At 35.4% G+C, this 21,408-nt stretch overlaps 1 protein-coding gene across 1 annotated transcript in view; it reads right to left on the bottom strand.

Moving 5' to 3' along the window:
• Window positions 1-535: 535 nt before the first annotated feature.
• The window catches only part of LOC136401213 (suppression of tumorigenicity 18 protein), a 120,153-nt gene continuing 99,280 nt past the window's right edge, over window positions 536-21,408 (bottom strand). Inside the window, exons 18-22 of the mRNA XM_066379067.1 lie at window positions 20,266-20,487; window positions 14,238-14,326; window positions 5,454-5,557; window positions 3,417-3,560; window positions 536-961 (exon numbers count right to left, since the gene is read on the bottom strand). Coding sequence (XP_066235164.1) covers window positions 821-961; window positions 3,417-3,560; window positions 5,454-5,557; window positions 14,238-14,326; window positions 20,266-20,487 — 700 coding nt within the window. The 3' untranslated portion in view covers window positions 536-820. The remainder of the gene's footprint in view (window positions 962-3,416; window positions 3,561-5,453; window positions 5,558-14,237; window positions 14,327-20,265; window positions 20,488-21,408) is intronic.

The raw sequence follows: 21,408 nt of genomic DNA, 5'->3' as shown, positions 1-21,408 counted from the left end.
ATGACTTGAAAAACAGACAAATCTGTAACTGAAAGAAAGGTTATGTTTTTTAAAAATATTTCAAATAAATAATACATGTTAACCAAAACCATAGAGCCAAGTCAAATACTTTGCTGATTGCCATGTTTAATTATTGCTACAAATTCTGAACAGGCTTTTCCGGTACCTGTGCTTCTGTGAGAAAGCATTGCCCACTAGTGGGCGCCATTTACCTTTTTTCTTCCTTCCATGCATCTCATTTTACCATAGCCCACTTATAAATACAAAAGCCAATGAAAAGGGGAAAGTGTGCAATAAAAATCAAACTGGAACATAGTGCAGTCCTTAGACAAGGATTTCCTTCATACGATTTCTTGTTGTTTTCTCATTTAAACCCAGCAATATATGTGATTTGAGAATAGCATTTCTATTTAAATTCTATTGGCAAATAAACAAACACACTTGTAAAAATATGGCAGACTTCAAAATGCAATTAAAAGATAAAAAACTCTTTGATTAGAAATAAATAAAATATAAAATGTCACATTAATTTACATGTACTTTACAAAGAAAAAATTCAAAAGAGTGCAATGAAATAAAAGAAACCATATGAAAATAAATAAAATCTAATATTTGACAGCATTGCTTTTAATCCAAAGAGTCTATCATAGTTTTTCTATATTTTTTTATGACAGCTGGGGGTTGGGGGATGAAATTAGTGCAACGTTGCAATTGTAAATGCAGTACGGCAACCTACATGCCTTAGCAGCACAGGAGCCCCTCGCAGATTCACCGGTATTCCTGCTGGTGGTGATTTCTGTTGCCTGCTGGCGCTGCAGTCCTACACGTGGATGCCCTTCACTGCCTGTTTGATACTTTCTAGCAGAGCTTTGCATTCCGGGGAATAGTCCCGTTCCAGATTGCTGTACATGTCTGTGAGTGTATTTACATAGGCTTCAAAATTCTGCTCACTGATAGGCCCCTAAATGAAGACAAAACACACTGAACCAATCACAGGAGTTCAGGCTGAGGCAAAGAAGACCAAACCACACAGATGCATATCATTGACTCTGGAGTCTGGAGAGGAAGTAAAGATGCAAGTGGCTTCTGGAGTTTGGGAAGATGGAGAGAGATTAAGTGTGCTTTGCTATTCATCTTCTAGTTCTTTATTCAATTTATAAAATTAATGTGATTTTACAATATTTTGTGGTCAGTCAGTGAAGAGCCACATAAGGTAGCTGTATGGCTGTTGAGTTGGACCCCTTAAAGCTGCCCTGCTTCTCTTGAGATGCAGTTTCAGCTTCAATTGCATGTGCTTAGCATAAAACGTACCTTGTGGCCCTGGCTGGGTGACTCGGGGATAAGGCATCAACTTGGAGTGCCAAAGGTGGTCAGGACAGGTAGGAGAAGTAATCAATGAGTGCACAACTAAAATGTAACTGAATAAAACAACAGTAGATGTTTCTCTCTCTCTTTCTCTCCCCTCCTCCTCACCTCAAATCAATGGAAAAGTTAAAATAAAAAATAAACAAACCTTCTTTTTGTAGAAAGTGAGTGTCAGTGAAGGTGGGGAGAAAGGCATACTTGTAGCAGATGCTTCCTTTGATAGCACTGGGCAGGATTAAGGAAGCTGAGATTTTAGCAAGCTGCTCACTAACCAGTTGTCTGGTTGAAAATGTTCCTTTCATTCTCAGACACCTTTGTGTGCATTTTTCCCTTACAGCATCGTTGTAATATACTTTGCTTCTCTATCTGTCTTTCCAGGTAGAACATGAGATCCATAAAGTCAGAGTTTGCTCATCCTTTATTTGTGTGTGTGTGTGTGTGTGTGTGTGTGTGTGTGTGTGTGTGTTTTGATATCTCTTTTGTCTAATGTGGTGCTTCAGAGAGAATAGACCACTTGAAATGTAGAAATTGCATGCTGTGTAAAAAGAAATAAATGACAACGCAATTCTACCTACCCATTCTTTGGTGCCTCCATTTCTTTATCTTTTATAAAACATATGACATGTGCTTTTACTTCACAAGATTGTTAGATGAAGGGACTTTTAAAAGGTCTAAATACTTTTAAGTGCAAAGGATATTATTATTGTTGTTGCTATTTAGAAGCTAAGGTTTCTAAATTTGAAGATTATTTTGTTTTGCTCAGCAAAGTACTGATCTAAATTATGAGTCTAACAATGGTTTTCTGTTTCCTTTCAGATTCTGCTTGTGGTGTCATGTATTTCTTGGAGAGTCACATAACTGGACTAGGACCCAGGTGGCAGAGAGAACAAAGGTCACACTGTAAAGCCCGGCCCGCCTGACTCATGTTAGCTCTAGAACCTTGATCAAATTATGTAAATTCTCTGAGCCACTATTTCCTCAACTATAGAATGAGAATGTCTTTGGAACTTTTGTAAAAATTTAGTGTGATCAGCCCTAAAAGTCACCACTATAGTAGCTTACATGGTAATGATACAAAGTGCCTTGCATGATAATGATTTTTTAATGGCACTGGTGAAGGAAAAATATTAAGGAATACAAATTTGAAGTATGAGATAAACATTAATAAATAATATTATAATAATGTTCAATAATTACCTCAATAAAGTAATCATGTATGTTCTTTTGTGTTTTACATTATTACATTTTTTTATTGTTAAGAAACAGATTTTGAATTGTTTAAGATAAGGGTTTTATGCTGAGAAGTGGGTAAATTAAGGGATTTACTGTTTTCTGGAAACCATTCAAACTCCTTTAAATTGCTATTTTTTTGAAACACTCTATATATAAAATTTGTACCTTTAGAAAACTTGTCTAAAAATGTATATATTGAGGATATTAAAAACCTTTAACAATGCAACCCTTTTTCAAATGTTTATTATATTTATGAAAATACAAAAAAAATTTCTATAAATATTGAATAGTTGTTATACTTCAAATAAGTGTTTAGATTTTGGAATAAAGGATGCCATAATCACTTTTGTGATTTTTATTTTATATGAAGAGGACTTAAGTATGTCCTTCATAGTACAAAGAAAGCACCCAGTTATTTTTTTTCTATGGTTATTAAATGGGGTGGATGACACAAATGTCTGGGTCTCAGATTTTGTAAATCATGTAAGCATTCTATTTGGAAAACCAATTTTAGTTAGGGAGTTTGGGCCTCCAACTTTCATGTTACATTATAAAATAAGTTTCAAATAAGTCTTCATTTTTAAATGACTTCTACCATATCAAAAACCTTTGGCCTTAATGTAAATGAAATTTATGTATCTATTATGTTCCCATCAAAGGAGGTTATTGCAAGTCATGTACGATGAAGCGTGATACCTTGGTGACTGCTGACAGGTCTCCTCAAAGCTCAGCACCTCTGTTTGGCGCTCTGTTGGTGACTGCACACTGACACTGCAATCACTGGGAAAGAAGCAGCCACTTTCTGGCCCTGTACTTACCATCTGTGGGAGCTGAATATCCGCAAGGCTTGAAATGAGAGCTTGGCTTAGACCTGCAAGCTCCTTTAGCAGGCTTTCATTATTCTGTTCTATAAGTTTGTTCTCCGCCTCTATTGTTTTTAAATTGCTCTCCATAGATGTGATCTGAAAGGGAAATAACTTGAGAATATGAGAAGTAGAGTTTGGAAGGAGTACAAAAAGGTTTCTCTCTAAAGGAAATATATCAGCTAAACTTAACGCCAAGGAATGCACACCCTGTAACTTCTCTTCACAAAACAGCAACCCCACCATATGGTCCTAAAGTTTGGAATCACAGTTCCAAATTTATATCTTTAACCCAGACTTATCCTCAGAACTACAGCTTCTACCACATCTTCACATAGTTTTATCATAGGTATCTCAAGCTCAATGTGTTTCTCCAAACCTGTTCCATATATATATAATCCTCTCCTTCCCAGTTGGTAGCAACTAAAATGTTACTCAATTTCAAGATATCCCTGATGGCCCTCTTTCTCTCACACATCAGATCGACTGGGCTCCTTCTTCAGAATATCCAGGAGGTGATGACTGTCCCTACCTGCACTGCTATGCTCTGAGTCTAGCCACCAGTGTGACTGACTGCCTTTCCATGGGTGACTTTGAGTGTGGCTTTGCCCCTTGCAATCTATTCTTTGTTTCATCTTCAATACAGCAATTAATACAAGTCTCTGAAAATGCAGGTCAGATCTAGGTAAAATACAATCACATGAACCTCTAGCTCAAAACCTCAGACTGTTCTGTGTTCATTCAGAATTAAAACAAAGGTCCTTACTGTGGCCTAGGACATGCATGTGTTATCCCTGGGACTCATCTCTTTTTATCTACCACATCACTCACCCACAGCCGCACTCACTCTCTTCGTTCTCAAAATTCTGCGTTTTCTCAAAATGTAGAGGGTTTTGTACTTACTGTTTTTACTCTTTTAAACACTTTTCCCCTGAACTTCTTTGGCAAACTCCCTCAATTCCTGAAGTTTTTGCCAAGTGATCTCTTTTCTATGAGGCCCGGCCATCCTGTTTTATATTAAAATCTGGCTGCCTCTCCACATCCCCTTCCCTCATACAAACAAGTTATCATTTATAATTTTTTTTTGTTATTTTCTGCCTCTCCCTTCTAGACTTTAAGTTCCATGAAAACAGAGACCTCTGGTGTCTTTGTTAATGGTTCTTAAGAGAAATTCCCATGGATTTGTAAACCAAATTCTTTTTGTAGAGCTGATAGTTATTAATGGAAGATCATAACATTGGTCATGCTGGGTAAGGAAACCAAACCTATGTTTCAGATGGTCTAAATCATGTCTTAAGCTGCTGTGAATCACTTCTGAGAGTCAGCAACCACAGTCTAAAAATCCTACATTTCAAGAAAGGAGAGAAGAGAGAAGGAGACAGCAATTTTTGTAATAGAGTCATAATTAGTATGTAAAAAAAATCCTGGACTAAACTTTTAACTGCCACTTGGATAAATTTATTCAGGGATGGGGCAGACATTACATAGGAGAATGCAAAGTTAAGAAATTGCTTGCATTTTTGGTAAAGACACTATTTATAAAAGTCTCCAGAAAGATCTGTTTCTAAAAAAAAAAACTGACACATTCAGAGATGTTATAAAAAAATTGAATGTAAAAAGTTGCTCTGTTTTACTTAAATTTTGAATAAAACTAAGTATTCGTATCTTTTCATGACAAATTTTCTAAAGCAGCACATGCTGTACAGAACTCTGTAACTACAGGATGACCTGTTGTATTTGCTTATAAAGCCTTTGATACACGCAAAGCAGAAACATGAGTACCTTTGCTTTCAGCTACCAAAACAATGATGGCCCAGGTGATCCACCTACTCATGTATTTACAGTGATTATGTAATACAGACATGCTTAATATATCCATTGTAAGATATCAGTGTACTTTTTACCACAAGGCTTAACAGTTCATTGTTTTACCTCCACTAAAGATTATGATTATCATGAAGATAGCTTTCCTTTTTCTTTTATTTTTTTTACCTGTGTCTGAAGTTTCATCATATCTGCTTCAATTTTAAGGTTGGATTCATTCAGTTCCTTTATTTCTTCATCCAAATGCCTGATTTCTTCATCACTTTCTAAACCTACAAAGAATCAGACTATTTCAGTCCAAACTGAAAATACGAGACTGTGATATCTTGATCACTTTACATTTAGTTTGTGGTTTGTGAAGTGGAAACTAGACTTTAGTTTGAAATGTTGAATTTGTATTCAAATCCATATGCAAGATTCTAAAAAGGTAGGTAAAAAGAGTTTCGGGATTTAAAATCTTTGTTAAAAAAAAAAGTATAAAAGTACCACCATTTAATGTTGCTCCATTATGTTCCAAGTGTGCTGTTAGATATGTTCATGTTTGTTAATGTTTTCTCACTTAAACTTTACTACGCTCTATGAGTCATGTTTCATTATATCTTTTATCACATATAAAAACACTGAACCTTAAGTTGAGACCACGCTAATCACTGACAGAGGTGATATAACCTGACCAAGTTCAAAATAAGAGGCAGAGGTGGGACTGAATTCTCACACGTTTCCTCATACACAATGCTGCAAAGGCTGTTAAGACATGTTACGCTGACTAATTATATATTTCTTAACTGAGTGGGACTTTATGAACCATTATAGAGATTGAGTTGAGTGTTGGGCAGGTTGATTAGAATTTATGGACTCACAATTTGGGATCTCTACATGGAACTGAATAAAGAGAAACAAATACAATCTAGAAGAAACATGAGTTTTAGAGTTTGAATGTTGGACTTGACTCTTGTTCTTGAACTTGGGAAACTTACTTCTTGTGCTTCTATTTCTTGTCTGTAAAAGAGGAATAAAATCTACGTTGTGAAAATTAATGCAATAAAAGATAAAGTGCTGAACATAGAGTAGGCTCTCAATGAACAGGAGTTACTTTCCCAACACTATTTTTTAGAAAGGAATGTGAATATATTTTAAAGGTTTTAAAAGATGGAAAAGGTAGTTAATATTTAGGATGTCAGAAGTAGGATTTAATGTAATCTCAACAGTCCATAGTGATGAACTTAAACCAAAAAGATGACAATTAAGAGGGAAAATGAAAGCTTTCACTTTAGATTTAATAAGATCAATTTCATGAGAGCAGGATGGGGAGCTTTGACAATTTGTTTGACAGAGATCTAGTCTCTTACACTTTCCTGGGATTACTGCTTTGGAACACAGTTCATTATTTACGAAGGTGATAACGACCACACACATACTCTGTAACTCAACAATTTCAGTCCTAGGTACACACCTGAGAACAGTTGCATATGTACAAGAGAAGGCATAAACAAGATGCATGTAGCATATTGTTCAAAAATACAACTGGGCAACAAGTCACATGCCTACCAAAATCAATACGTATGACTCATCAATATAATGTTAAGAGACAAAAAGTAAGCCTTGAACATTTATATACAGCATGATAAAAATAGGTGGTTGTTCTGTAGGTATTTATTGCTTTATTATAAGTAACTAATTACCTAAGTAAAAGTGGGCCATGCATGGGCCAATAAAGAAATGTGTCATAAGATTTCTAATAATGGGCTCTGAGATTCAATAAAGAGGAAAAGAAAACTCATGATTAAGATTTAGGTATTTTATATCTAAATCAAGTTGAATATGAGTCAATAGTATGACACAGTTATGAAGAAAAGATTAAATAATTATTTCACTAATGGCACTTGTTATAGGTGAACAATTGTATTGCATTCTCAGCACCATATCTTAATGGCTGATATACTTGTAGAGGAGTCTTTTCCCATACAACAGGGATTAAAATATTTGTTTTTCCACAACTTTAGGGAGCACAGATTTTCAATTAAACAACTACTGTGAGTGCTATTAGCACATAATTTTTCTGATTTGAGCAAATGAAAACTTCTATTACTATATTTTTTTGACATGTATTTTTTTAATGTCTCTTTGGAGTCAATTTCCTCTTCAAGAAATGGTATTTTTCATACATAATATCTGGTGAGGTAGACTATAAGCAAGAAAACACATAAAACATAAAGAACTATGAAAGAAACAAGCAGAATGCTATGAAAACCACTAGAGAAACCTTATTTAATCTAAGACTTTACTGATATAAAAAAGCAGGCATATGAAATGCTTGTAGATGAGATGGACATTATAGGCAGAAGAGGCAGAAAGTACCAAGGCCTGGAGTGGGAAGGAGATGCTCCTGGGACTGTCATAAGAAGGGCCTCACCAGTGAAGGCACATTGAGTGAGTGGAGTGGGGGACTTCGCAAGGAGCTTGGGTTTATTCTAAGTGCTACAGAAGCCAGTGAAGAAATTTAAGCAGGTAGTGATTTGATCTGGCTGACTTTTCAAAAGCATAGCTCAGATTTTTTTTACCAGAGGATGGACTAAAGGGGTGACAAGGAGACCAAATGACTGGTTACAAAATAATTGCTAGGGTCTTGGCTGGGTCTGATAACTCCTTGCTTCAGCTCACCTTCACTAGCTATTAGAGAAATGCAAATCAAAACTATAATGAGATACCACCTCACACTTGTTAGATTAGCTATTATCAACAAGACAGGTAATAATAAGTGCTGGAGAGGCTGTGGAGAAAAAGAAGCCCTCATTCGCTGTTGGTGGGAATGTAAAGTAGTGCAACCATTATGGAAGAAAGTATGGTGGTTCCTCAAAAAAGTAAGAATAGAACTACCATATGACCCAGCAATGCCTCTACTGGGTATCTACCCCATAAACTTGAAAACATGTGTATGTAAAGACGCATGCACCCCCATGTTCATTGCAGCATTGTTCACAGTGGCCAAGACATAAAAAATCCAAAATGCCCTTCAATAGAGGGTTGGATAAAGAAGATGTGGTACATATATACAATGGAATACCAGTCAGTCATAAGAAATGATGACATAGGATCATTTACAACAACACGGATGGATGTTGATAACATTATACTAAGAGAAATAAGTACATCAAAAAAAGCTAAGAACTGTATGATTCCATATATAGGTGGGACACAAAAATGAGACTCATGGACATAGATAAAAGTGCAGTGGTTACCAGGGGAAGGGGAAGGGGAAGGGAAGAGAGTGTGGTGGTGGGGGGAAAGGGAGGGACTTGAAGAGAAACAAAATATAGGGTGACAGAAGATGATTTGACTTTGGGTGATGGGTATACAGCATAATTGACTGTCCAAATGATGTGGAGATTTTTTTCTCTAAATCTATGTACACTGCTTGACCAATGTCAACCTGTTAAATTTAATTGACTAAATTAATTAATTAATTAGAAAAAAGAAAATTAAATGAAACCATTGAAGGTAGTTACACATTAAACATAATGATAATGATAAGTGAATATTTATTGGGTTCTGAGTATATGCTAATAAATGTACTATGTGTTTTATTTGGATTACTTTGTTTCGATATTCCCCAAATTTTGAGATAAGTATTTTGTTATCTCTTTTTCTCAGCCAACATCACTCTGGTAGCAAGTAGCTGAGTTGAGACTTGAATGCAGGCATTAAAAATCCAGTATTTTCATTGAAGCCATCAGACTATTTAGCCTTATGGGTGGTATTACTGGGGCCTGTCACTGTCTACTGTTGTGTATTCTGGTATTGTTTAAATTTGTGTAATGAAATTCTATTGCTTATATTATTTTTAAAATGAAGAAAAATACACACACAAAATATTTAAAAGAGTATATTTACAAAACTAAATACAATAACAATGATTTAAAGTGAAAATCAACAAATAAGATATTAAATTAAAAAGGTTTTGCACAGGAAAAGAAACCATCAACAAAACAAAAAGACAACCTACTATGTAAGACAGCATATTTGCCAATGATGCATCTGATAAAACTTTAATATCGAAAATTAATAAAGAACTCATAGTGCTCAACACCAAAAACACAAAACATCCAATTAAAAAATGTACAGAGGACCTGAATAGATACTTCTCCAAAGAGAATAAGTAAATGGCCAGTAGACATATGAAAAGATGCTCAATGTCATTAATCATCATAGTAATACAAATTAAAACCACAATGAGATATTACCTTAGTCCTGTCAGAATGGCTATCATCAACAAATCTACAAGTGTGGGTGAGGATGTGGAAAAATGAGAACTCTTATGCACTATTGGTGAGAATGAATATCAGTGCAGCCAATATACAAAACAACATGGAGGTTTCTCAAGCAATTAAAAAGAAAACTGCCTTAACTAACTAACTAACTAAATAAATAAATAAAACCTGTAGGCAGAATTAGCAACACTTGTGATGATTCAAGGAAGGAGATGAAAGAATGGAAGAATCGAGGATGACTCCCTGTTTCTGCTTGAGCAACTGGGGCATTATGTTTCTGAGTTGAGGAAGACTCAGGGAGCAGCAACTTAGAGCAGGAAAATGAGTCTATTTTTGTTTAGTTATGAATGTTTGTGAGAAGACTCTTCAAGTAAGAATCTGGGTTCTTGGCATTGAAATCTAGCTCCCCTGATGTACAATGTTAGTTAAGACACTCAAGCCTCTTTATCAAAATGGAGAAATTTGGAAGATGTTTAATTACAAAAGATGCCTATGGGGAAGGACTTCAAAAAAGAAATACTATGCTAGAATCTCATACATAATAGACATTCCATAAATTCCCATGAAATTATCAAATGAGTGAACTATGTTTTTGTTATGGTTTCTGGGTCTGGGGAGATATTTTAGTCATAGGAGTCAGCCTATGGCTGTAATTTTTTTCTATGAATTCATTACCCTATCTATTTCTCTTGGGACACTTCTCTTGATTCATATACTCTTTAAGGGCCTTCACCATTGAATGGAGCTGGAAGGATGACACTGATTTTGAATTTCACATTGCACTTACAAATATTAACTCCTCTAATTCTCTTAGGATCCCAAAAGGTAGATGTATTTATTACTACTTATTACCTCATTTTATGTATGGGAAACCCAAGACACATAGAGGTTAATTAGTAAGCTGGTAGAGCTGAGATTCAAAACACAAGCTTTCTAGTTCCAGACTATATCCTCTTACCCATTATAATGTTACCTTTATTCACAGATAATTGATGGTTTGAAAGCATTGATAGAATATGTACACTGATGTTCCTTTACAGATATACTTAGAATAGAATTTCAGGCCAGGTAGGTATTGCTAGTTAACTATTCAATGACCCTTTTTCTTAATAGAGTACATCTGTTTAAAAGCAAGAGAATATGCATTCTTTTCTTAAAGTAATTCTAACGTTTACTTGGTACTAACCTAATTTACATAATTATGGACTATATAATTTATAATAATATTTTATTTATATTCCATAGAAATATATGTGATGGATATATTTGTAGATAATAAGTGTGCTAAACTTATAAGGGGTTTTAAGTAGTCATTTCTTCATATTATACAAATGATACATTACCATTCTGTTAAACACTCTCTTATATATATTTTTAACTATTTTATTTATTGACTTTAGAGAGAAGAGAGAGAGAAAGAAAGGGGAGAGGCACAAGAAGCATCAACTCACAGTAGTTACTTCTAGTATATGTCTTGGCTGGGCAAACCTGGGGTTTTGAACAAGTGAGCTCAGCATTCCAGGTCAACACTTTATCCACTGTGCCACCACAGGTCAGGCCATTTTCTTTTATTTTTTGAGTGATCCTTTGTTTTATATTTGGTATATTTTTATATTTGTTTTATATTTTATATTTGGTATATTATATATTTTTATTTCTGGTTTACAAACTGAGATTTTACTTCTGTTTTTATTAAGGGGAAAATGAATCAATGTAAATTTGATTATTTTTGTTATTAAACAAATAAAGAGATTTCATATCCAGAAAGGAAAGGAATAATATATCAAATATTTTTTTGCTACATGAGAATAACTGAAAGGATAATGAATGTAAAAACATATGTAAGTCAACCATCATAACTTTTATTTATTGTTTTTTGTTGTTGTTTTTTTACAGAGACAGAGAGAGAGTCAGAGAGAGGGATAGACAGGTCAGACAGACAGGAACAGAGAGATGAGAAGTATCAATCATCAGTTTTTTGTTGTAACACCTTAGTTGCTCATTGATTGCTTTCTCATATGTGCCTTGACCGCGGGCCTTCAGCAGACCCAGTAACCCCTTGCTCGAGCCAGCTACCTTAGGTCCAAGCTGGTGAGCTTTGCTCAAACCAGATGAGCCTACGCTCAAGCTGGTGGCCTGGGGGTCTCGAACCTGGGTTCTCCGCATCCCAGTCCGACGCTCTATCCACTGCGCCACCGCCTGACCATCATAACTTTTACTTCCCCCCACAAAGACTAAAAAAGTAACAATTTGTTCATGTACATATGATCAAATTGTGTTATCAAGGACTAGTAATGGTCTTTAAAAACTAGTATAACAATTTAATTACAGAAAGATAGAGATCAGAAGATAAATTCTTCTAAAATGAATGTAATTTTTTGATATAGACATTCATGTTTTAACTTGTTGTAGGTAATATTCTCCTAACATGTTACCTAATTCAACCAATTGCATTAATGATTTGCATCTAGTTTACCTAAACATAGTACACTAAAAAATTAGAGTGGTATACACTGTATATTTTATTGCAACTTGATTTCTTTTAATGACTGAGGGAGTGTCGGGCTACCCCTGCTTTATAAATTATGTAGAGAATAATTGTCATCACCAAGTTTTATGGTAGAGGGCTAATGGAGTGAACTGTCAGAGCATACCTTAAATCACTTTGTTCTTCTTTGACCCTTAACTGACAACCAACCTTTACTTAGGCAGATTTTTCTTTGGGCAAAAATCATTAGAGATTCTCAAACTTCATATGAGTATCAGTTCTTAGCTCCTTAGATTATAAAATCGTATAATTTTTGGTTTCCTGGCCCACCTAGAACTAATGCACTTTGGACACTTGTTAATGTGTTCTACCCAGCACACTGCTGCTCCACATCCTTTGAAAGCTCAGCTAACGATGCTGGATTTATAAAAGATGTGTGCTCAGTCCAGCTGCTCCCAGGTTACTGTGACAGTCTACCAGTGGATTCAGACAGACCAGCCAAGCATGTACCTGGCTTGTATCACATCAGCCCTGATAAACACCTCATTGTAATTTTCTATAAAGCCACCGGCTTACTATTTTGTTCTTATCATTTTTAGGAACAGCCTGCAATTTAGGTGCTGTCAGTTCACATAATGAGGACACATAAAAAGTATTTCCTCATGCACTCAGTTCCAAAAGGAGTTTTGCTCTAAATTTACTTACTGGCAGTGTGATTCTTATAGTGATTATAGTCTCCTTTTGCTTTGGCTTCTACAAAGCTGAAAGTAAAATTTGAGATCTTTTTTTACCCACTGTGAAGTGACTTATTTCACACAGTCACTGTATTATCCTCAGGCTTGCCCATATTTCTTTCTTATCTTTGATTTTCTTTTGTATTATTTTTTGAATTAATTTTAAGTAGTTTTCTTTTTTCTAAATACAGTTTAGCACCATCCACCCTTTAAATATTGTTTGAAATAAGGCAATGTACAAATAAATATTACATGTGCCAATTTCACTAAAAACGTGCTAAGAGGCATTTAAGGAGTGGGGAGCGTTTCCAAGGAACAATCAAAGCATGTGGAGAAAGCACTTTGACTGAGGATCTGAACTAGAAAGAACACAGAGTGGAGGCCTGTCCTTAACATCCAGGGCTTTTCATCCCCTTCCACAAGTGTCCATGGATGAAGAACGTTTTAAATGACACATCTGACAGCAGATGAAGACCTCAGAGGTAAACCAGTAGGAAGCCCAACGGTGCTTTCTTACTTAGGATATTGCATATTTTCTTTTTTAAAAAATCACACATAAATTAAAAAAGATTGAACAACGTTTTCAGATACAGTTATAACAGTTAAAAGTCCCTAGCTTGATTCTAGTTATGTACCAAAGATATCATCAAATAAATTCTCTAAAGCAAAATTATTACTTTGCCATTGTCTCTTAGAATCTAGAATGATCTTCAATGGAAAATAGCACATGTTGATGAGAAGTCTTAAGAAGAACACCAGAGAATCAAAGAAATATTGGAGAATCCAAACAAGAAGCCCAGAAACTGCGTATTAACACTGATCAGAGATTGACCATAGGGAAAAATGTAGGGAAATACAGACAGATGCTAAATTTAAATCATCAGTTTCACCACAGAAAAGTATCATTTTGAGAATAAAACAAAATTTAAGGATTCAAATATAGATGCCAGAAATTGTGTTTCTTGACATTTTATAGAGGGCATACATGAGGAAGATACGCACATGTATGCACACATACACGTGCCATTTTAGGGCTGAAGGACAAGAGTTCCACTTAATTTTCCCTGTTGAAGATCCTTATTAAAACATGAGGAAAAACAAAATCAACCTATTGTTTTGAAATAAAATTATAATTTTAGTTTAAATATGAGAAAATCTTCCTATTGTGTATATATTTTTAAAGATTTCATTTATTCATTTTTAGAAAAGAGAGAGAGAGAAGGGGCGAAAATCAGGAAGCATCAACACCCATATGTGCCTTGACCAGGCAAGCCCAAGGTTTTGAACCGGCGACCTCGTGTTCCAGGCTGACACTTAATCCATTGTGCCACCACAGGTAAGGCCCCTATTGCATATTAAAATTACAACTCACAAATAGAGTCTAATCTGGCATGCAGAACCCCATGGGGAGCTAGCATCTGGACCTTGATGGGGATGGTGACCCCTGATTATGAGCTCTTACCTCCAGTTGCTTTAAGTTTAATGGTCATTAGTTCTTCCGAGACCTTGCCCTTTTTGATAGCTTGTGCATTTAGAGGGCATCCCGATAAGCTGTGAAAATAGAAATTATATTGACTTTGAAACACACATTATTCCTTATAAAAATAAAAAAATTTTATTCACTACTTAACGATTTAAATGATTGCCTAACCACAAATTACATTATAACATGCAGTTGCAGTCTCATTGTAGAAAGTAACAAGTAAATATCTCTTAAAATGAAAGTGAGGAAACCCCATACTGTCTTTCACGTGGCTGCACAAGTCTGCATTCCCACCAGCAGGGCGGGAGGGTTCCCTTTTCTCTACACCTTTGCCAGCACTTATTGTGTGTAAATTTGGTATATTGAGTGGGACACTTGAATCCATGTTAACACAATAAATTAAAATTAATAAAAAGAAAAAGAAAGACAAAATTAAGTGATAGAGAAAAAAATCTGCTATAATATTTTCTAATTTGATTCTTTAGCTATTAAATTGGTCTTGGAAATTCTTCAATAATAAAATTATAAAGTATCAATAAAACTGTAAATAATAAGAGTCACAATAAAAAATGAAAGTGAAAGGCCCTGAAATAATGTAAAATATTTTGTATTGTTTTTCTTAAATTAAAATACAACTAGCTACTGCTGATACTGTAATTTAATTAATTTTGTTCTGTATTCTATTCTGCCTTTTTTTAATGAAGGTTACTTCATTTTTCTGTAAACATGAAGTTATATAAATTATGAATAACAATTGTTCCAAATTAGTCAAAATTCTATGAATAATAAAGCAGAAACTAGTTCTTTCTGTCTTTATTCATACTGTTATGTGAATGACTCGAATTATTACAAGCCCCAAATAAAAACCCTCCTTCCCCATGCAGTTTGGGTATAGAAAAGTTTCTAATTTATTTTTTAACTTTTAAAACATTATTTTTTTCATTAAAAAATTCTACCTTGAAAGGAAAATAAAAGGAACTATAAGGATATGCAGATACAATCACTGCCAACCAGTATATCATCCTGAAGTGGTATTTATATTCTGTTCCTTAATTTCATTCTTTAGCAGAATGAATTTTCTTTTTTTTAAAGTATCTGTGATTTAAACTATATCAAGATGATAGTGATATTGAACAAAACAAGTTTTACATAGTATATAATCAGATGATTTTGTTGTTTTAAGCATTCATGAATTATTTGATAATTTTGCTGTATTTTTGGAGATACAAATTTTGAGTATAAAATTAAAAATTGTCGCAATTAGTTACTTAAAATATTTTTTCACCTAAATTTGATTATAACTCATGTACAAAACAATTATTTTCTTTTTTTTTTTTTTTTTTTCTGAAGCTGGAAACAGGGAGAGACAGTCAGACAGACTCCCGCATGCGCCCGACCGGGATCCACCCGGCACGCCCACCATGGGGCGACGCTCTGCCCACCAGGGGGCGATGCTCTGCCCATTCTGGGCGTCGCCATGTTGCGACCAGAGCCACTCTAGCGCCTGGGGCAGAGGCCAAGGAGCCATCCCCAGCGCCCGGGCCATCTTTGCTCCAATGGAGCCTTGGCTGCGGGAGGGGAAGAGAGAGACAGAGAGGAAGGCGCGGCGGAGGGGTGGAGAAGCAAATGGGCGCTTCTCCTGTGTGCCCTGGCCGGGAATCGAACCCGGGTCCTCCGCACGCTAGGCCGACGCTCTACCGCTGAGCCAACCGGCCAGGGCTCAAAACAATTATTTTCAATCCAAAGATTAGGTCACTTGGCCAAGCAAAAGAAAATGAGCAAAGTAAATATTTACTGAATTAATGTATTTTTGAAGTAGTCTATATTATTGCATATAAAGACTATATAAACTATAAAATATAGGTATGTAATATCAGACATAAAAAGGTTATGTGACTTCTCAAAATTTAATAAATTATGTAATATTTTACATAGGAAAAGAAAATAATGAAAAAGCACAAACTTAATTTGCAATTGATATTTCTATTTTAGAAGTTTTTCATTGTAAAATGTAACCTATTTAAGTTTCATTATTCTTTTTTCTGAAATGCTTGCACAAATCTGTTTTGTTTTATGTCACATATGATATTATATTCTCAGAAAATGGTCATGAACAGAACTAATATATTATTGGTAAGTTCAGTTTTAAATATACCTATCATAAGTTTGTATTTAAAGTAATGGAAATTAATAGCTCACAAGGCCTTCTCGGATTGGCTCTCCTAAAAACTTCTGCTTTGTTCAGACAACCCAGCAGTAAATGTCTAGTTGTAACCCAATAGTGTGGGAAATCAATGAAGTGTCCAGAACTATGTGACTTAGAACCAATCAGTTCAGTTAAATTATGAAAGGGAGGCTTTGGTTTTAAAAATGCTGCTTTATACTTTGTTTCTTCCTGTGTATCTATATCTTCCAGAATATAATGCAAATCCTAAATTTAAAATATTGAGGTAAGAAAATATTTAAAAATTTCTTTTCCTTTGAGGATGTCTTCCATGAGACTCTATCTTGCTGGTTGAGAAAAGGTAGAAGTTACCTGGGATGTCCCTGTCAGGGTTTGGGCTCCATCTTGCAAATGGCTGGAAAAGTGTGCCTTATATGGTTTTGACCAAATTTGCAATTCTGGTAAGGCATATCAAGGTAATTTTAAATTACATTTCAGCTTCTTTGTTAAAGTAAAATGGCAAGTGGTATAACTTATATAATGAACCTTACTATCTATATGAATAAACCTCATAAAATTATAAAATTATGGCATAGCACTGAGTTTTATTAGTCAAAGAAATTCTGTTTTTAAAGCTGCAGACATCCACAATGGTGTTTGTGTGTTTCTTTAAAACAAAGTTTTAAAGTAATTGGTATGTAAATATAATGCCAGTGTAATACATGGGTCAAATATTTCTTAACCATTGTTCAAGATAAGTTTTATAATTATTCCCATTTTGCTGAATCTTAAAATGGGAAAATTTTGAAAAACTTACTTTAGATGATGGTTGAAGAAACAGTATACATACATGCCTGCTGCTTGGAAGGACTCATTAAACACAGGGCTGTGGATGATACAGTGCTCGCAAGAAGGGTCTGGTATTCCAGTACTGTCTGCAGTGGCAATCCTGAACATCCCCTTGTTTATGTCTTTTTCTGGCCATCGAAGATAATTACAATCCCTCTGCAGCTTGCAGAGGTTTGTAAGAGTTTGAGGAAATAAACCATGGAAGTTACTTAGAACAGACCAGTGCTCTCTGCTGAAGCAGAGAGAGCCCTGAGTCAGTGTTAGTCAGCTAATGCTGGTGACTGGAAAGAGTCTTTCTTGAACAACCTCAGGGATTTTAGGTTCAAAATACACAACATGTAAAAGTCTCTGGTAATAGAATGTGCTTTTCCAGTATGAGTCATTGTTACTTTAACAAATTATTGTCTAAACACATGTATTAATATAATTTTTTATGAAAGGGAAATAGTCTGTGTGGAACACTAACAATGTATAAAGAATAAACCAGGTATTTTTGTTACTTTATTTTATTAAATTATATATATATGTAAAGTAATATATATAATATGTATAACTTAAACTTTATACATATATATTATATATAAATGTGAATATATATAAAGCATTCCACATTAAAGAGAACCTCAGAAATTAAATTTAGTCTCTTAAATTTTGTGAGCAGCAAGAGAAATCTCCAGTGAAGAACAGTGAAATCTGCCTGACCAGGCGGTGGTGCAGTGGATAGAGCATTGGACTGGGACACAGAGGACCCTGGTTCAAAACCCCAAGGTTGCAGGCTTGAGCACAGGCTCATTTGGTTTGAGCACAGCTCACCAGCTTGAACCCAAGGTCACTGGCTTGAGCAAGGGGTCATTCAGTCTGCTGTAGCCTCCCTGTCAAGGCACATATGAGAAATCAATCAATGAAGACCTAAGGAGCCGCAATAAAGAATTGATGTTTCTCATCTCTCTCTCCCTTCCTGCCTGTCTGCTCTCTCTCTCTCTCTCTCTCTCTCTCTCTCTCTCTCTCTCACACACACACACACACACACACACAGAGAGAGAACAGTAAAGTCTGAGTTATTCATTTGTCAAAATTCTTAATTGCTTCCTTTTTCTTAGAAAATACTGTCTTATTAATCTTGCAGCCTGTTTCTTGAACTCATCATTTTGCTTTTTATATTACAAAATACATAATACGTATACAAATACTATATAGATTTTTCAGTTTAAAGACTACTCTTAAAATGAGCATCATTTCCCTTCACATGTACAGCATGCCTTATTAGTATCTTTAGGTTCCTTGAGCCCCTCAACAATTGGTGGTTCCTGTTCCTTAGAGAAAACTATTCACTTGAATTATAGGTTAATAGTTACCTAGTTTTTTAACATGTAATTTTGTTACATGTTTTTAACTCTTTGTAAACAATCATACAGCACATAGTCTTCGGCCATTTTTACTACTCAGCACTGTTTTCTAACATATACCTGCGCTGTGCCTTCATTCTCATCACTGAGTGACAACCCTGTATACAAACACTTTATTTACACTCTTGACTGCTAGTGAACAGGTGGGTCATTTCCAGTTTGGAGTTAGTAGAGCAATGCTACCACAGACATGCTCAGACGTGTCTCTAAGTCCCACTGTGCAGGAAATTTTCTGGAGCATAAGCCTAAGAGCTTAGTGCCTGGGTAGTAGGCAGGTTCATCTGCTCTTTTTCAACCCGACTCTTAAAAGGCACCTTGCTTCCTAACTTGGTTTTACCCACTACTCTTCCGCTTGCAGTTTATGAGAATCCCTGTGCCTTCTCACCTCACCTTTGTATCACAATTTAGAACTTCTTCGTGATTTTTAAAGATAACTCTGTTGTTAAATGAGGGATGTGCTCACTGTAGTATAGTAGTAACACTTCATTATTAGTGTTAACATGGGTATTGCTCAGGTCATGATAAGAAAGTGAACCTACCATATACTAAATGTGACATCAGACATATTTGATTCACAAATGTCATTTTTAAATATAGAATTATTACTCCAACTCAGAATAAAACAACTGGTACTATTCTGGAGGTGACCATGCATTTGAAAATCATAAAAAAAATAAACCACTTTAAAAGTTCAGGTTTTCTTCATAAGCAAGTGTCACTGCATTACCACTTAACTCAGCAGTTCCTGGATGGTTTCATTTTTTGATGCCATTGATGAGTAAGTTAGAAACTGAAGAAAATGTCAAAATGCCCCAGCTTTGCTCAATATGCATTCTGTTCATACACCAAGCATCAAGGCTCACTAAAGCTTCATTTGATATTAAATCCACATCCTGTGCAGTGGCTTGCAAGGCTAGCAGGGCCCTCCCTCTTTGGAGAAGTGTGCAGTGAATCTTCCAGCTTTTTCCTTTACGAAGAATGTGAACCAAAAAAGCTGGACTAAGATCACTGTAACCACAAAGGACACTGTTGAAATAGGCAACACTCGGTGATAAAGGAATTAAGTCATTGTGAAACTATAAAGGGTGTTCTAAATCTCTCTCATCCTATCATACAGTTAGCAGTCACTGTGTCATTTTCTTTCTGGCTGCTGGGGATGAGTCACATCTCTCCAAGCAGCAAAATAACTACAATTTGGCCTGAAATTGAGCCAGTTCGTGAGAAGAAGGGAATGGCATAAATCTGTAAAGTGAGAGTTTACAGTTATACAACATAATAGAGTAGATATTACCACTTGGAACTAGGGTGAACCATTAAAAGATTAAACCATTAAAAAGTAGCAGAATAAGCAATATTTTAAAATACAAAAAAAATGCACAGTTCTAGAACACTTGAAGATTATGTAGTGAATTTTTAGAAATAGAGAAAATATTTTTTATTCTTTAAACTAGTTAACTATCTATCTGGCAAGACTCACTGTTGTCACATCTAAAATGTTATAATTTATGATCTTAAGGAGGGCCCCAGATAGCAACCCAGATGACAAATAGTCACAACAACAACACAAGGAAAAAAGAATAAACATTACCTTCTGTGGGTGACAAAAACATTATTTACATGGCCCAGCCCATTGCAGCCTGGCAAGGGACAGTGCGGTAGTTCTTGTTTGTTCAGTTTCCAGGAGAGGGGGGCCCCATTGAGTGGATTCTCCTTCTGTCTCTTGGCAGCCAGAGGACAGCCAGAAGCTGTGCGATGGGATGTGTATTTACCTGATATGTGACCTTGGCCATCACACCCTATCACAGGACATCTAGAAAGACATAGTAGAGACATGACCAGCTAGGAGAGACTGGATAACTCACTTGACATGCAGTAACTAAGTGAATAAAAAGGCAGTGGAAGTTCCACACTATCCAGAAGGCAAATGGTGAAATTGTAGGGTTTTAAAAGATTCCACTACAACTAACAAAACGGCATTGTACTACCAGTAATAATGGTCCACAGGCTCTGGGCCAAGCTATTTTCATGCATTTTCTTCTGTAATCTTTACTGCAAATCTACTGGACAGAGAGTGTTATTGTTCCATTTCATAGGTGGGGAAAATGAGGCTTATAAAGCTTGGGTAACTTGCCATCCATTTTATAAGAAGCGGAGTCAAGTTCACGCCCACACTTTTTAGCCCTAGCCTACCAGATAAGCAGTGTGTTACACTGTCTGCAAGGACCATGGGTATAAAATGTTAACTACCTTGCCCTACATTACATAACACATTGCTCACAGAACTGGAATTTTGGTTTCCAAATTTCTAAATATTATACTTAGAGATGCTATAGAGCAAGCAACTTAAATTTCTACATCTATATTGGCATAGATCATCTTAGTCATGGTAGCATAAGTCTCAGAGGAGGGAATTTAATTTAGATAAAATTTCATCTTAAAACAAAATTAAAGTTTCAGGGGAAAATGCTGTGAAGTTGGTGTTCTGTAGCACTACTATATGCTACTTTACTTTAAGACAATTGGGAAAATGTATGATCTCCCTCCTTTTAATTTTACATTATCAAAAAAACAGCACAGTGCTGGCCAGGTAGCTTAGTTAGAGCATTGACCTCAAGAATCAACCAATGAATGTATAAATGGGTGGTACAGCAAGTTGTTCTCTCTCTCTCCTTACCGCTCTCTCTAAAATCAATGAATTTTAAAAAAAAATTAAACGTGGAAACATAACTAG

The sequence above is a fragment of the Saccopteryx leptura genome, chromosome 3, assembly GCF_036850995.1.
Source record: "Saccopteryx leptura isolate mSacLep1 chromosome 3, mSacLep1_pri_phased_curated, whole genome shotgun sequence".
NCBI lineage: Eukaryota > Metazoa > Chordata > Mammalia > Chiroptera > Emballonuridae > Saccopteryx > Saccopteryx leptura.
The sequence above is the reverse complement of the archived record's forward strand: the minus strand, read 5'-3'. Positions and strand labels throughout refer to the sequence as shown.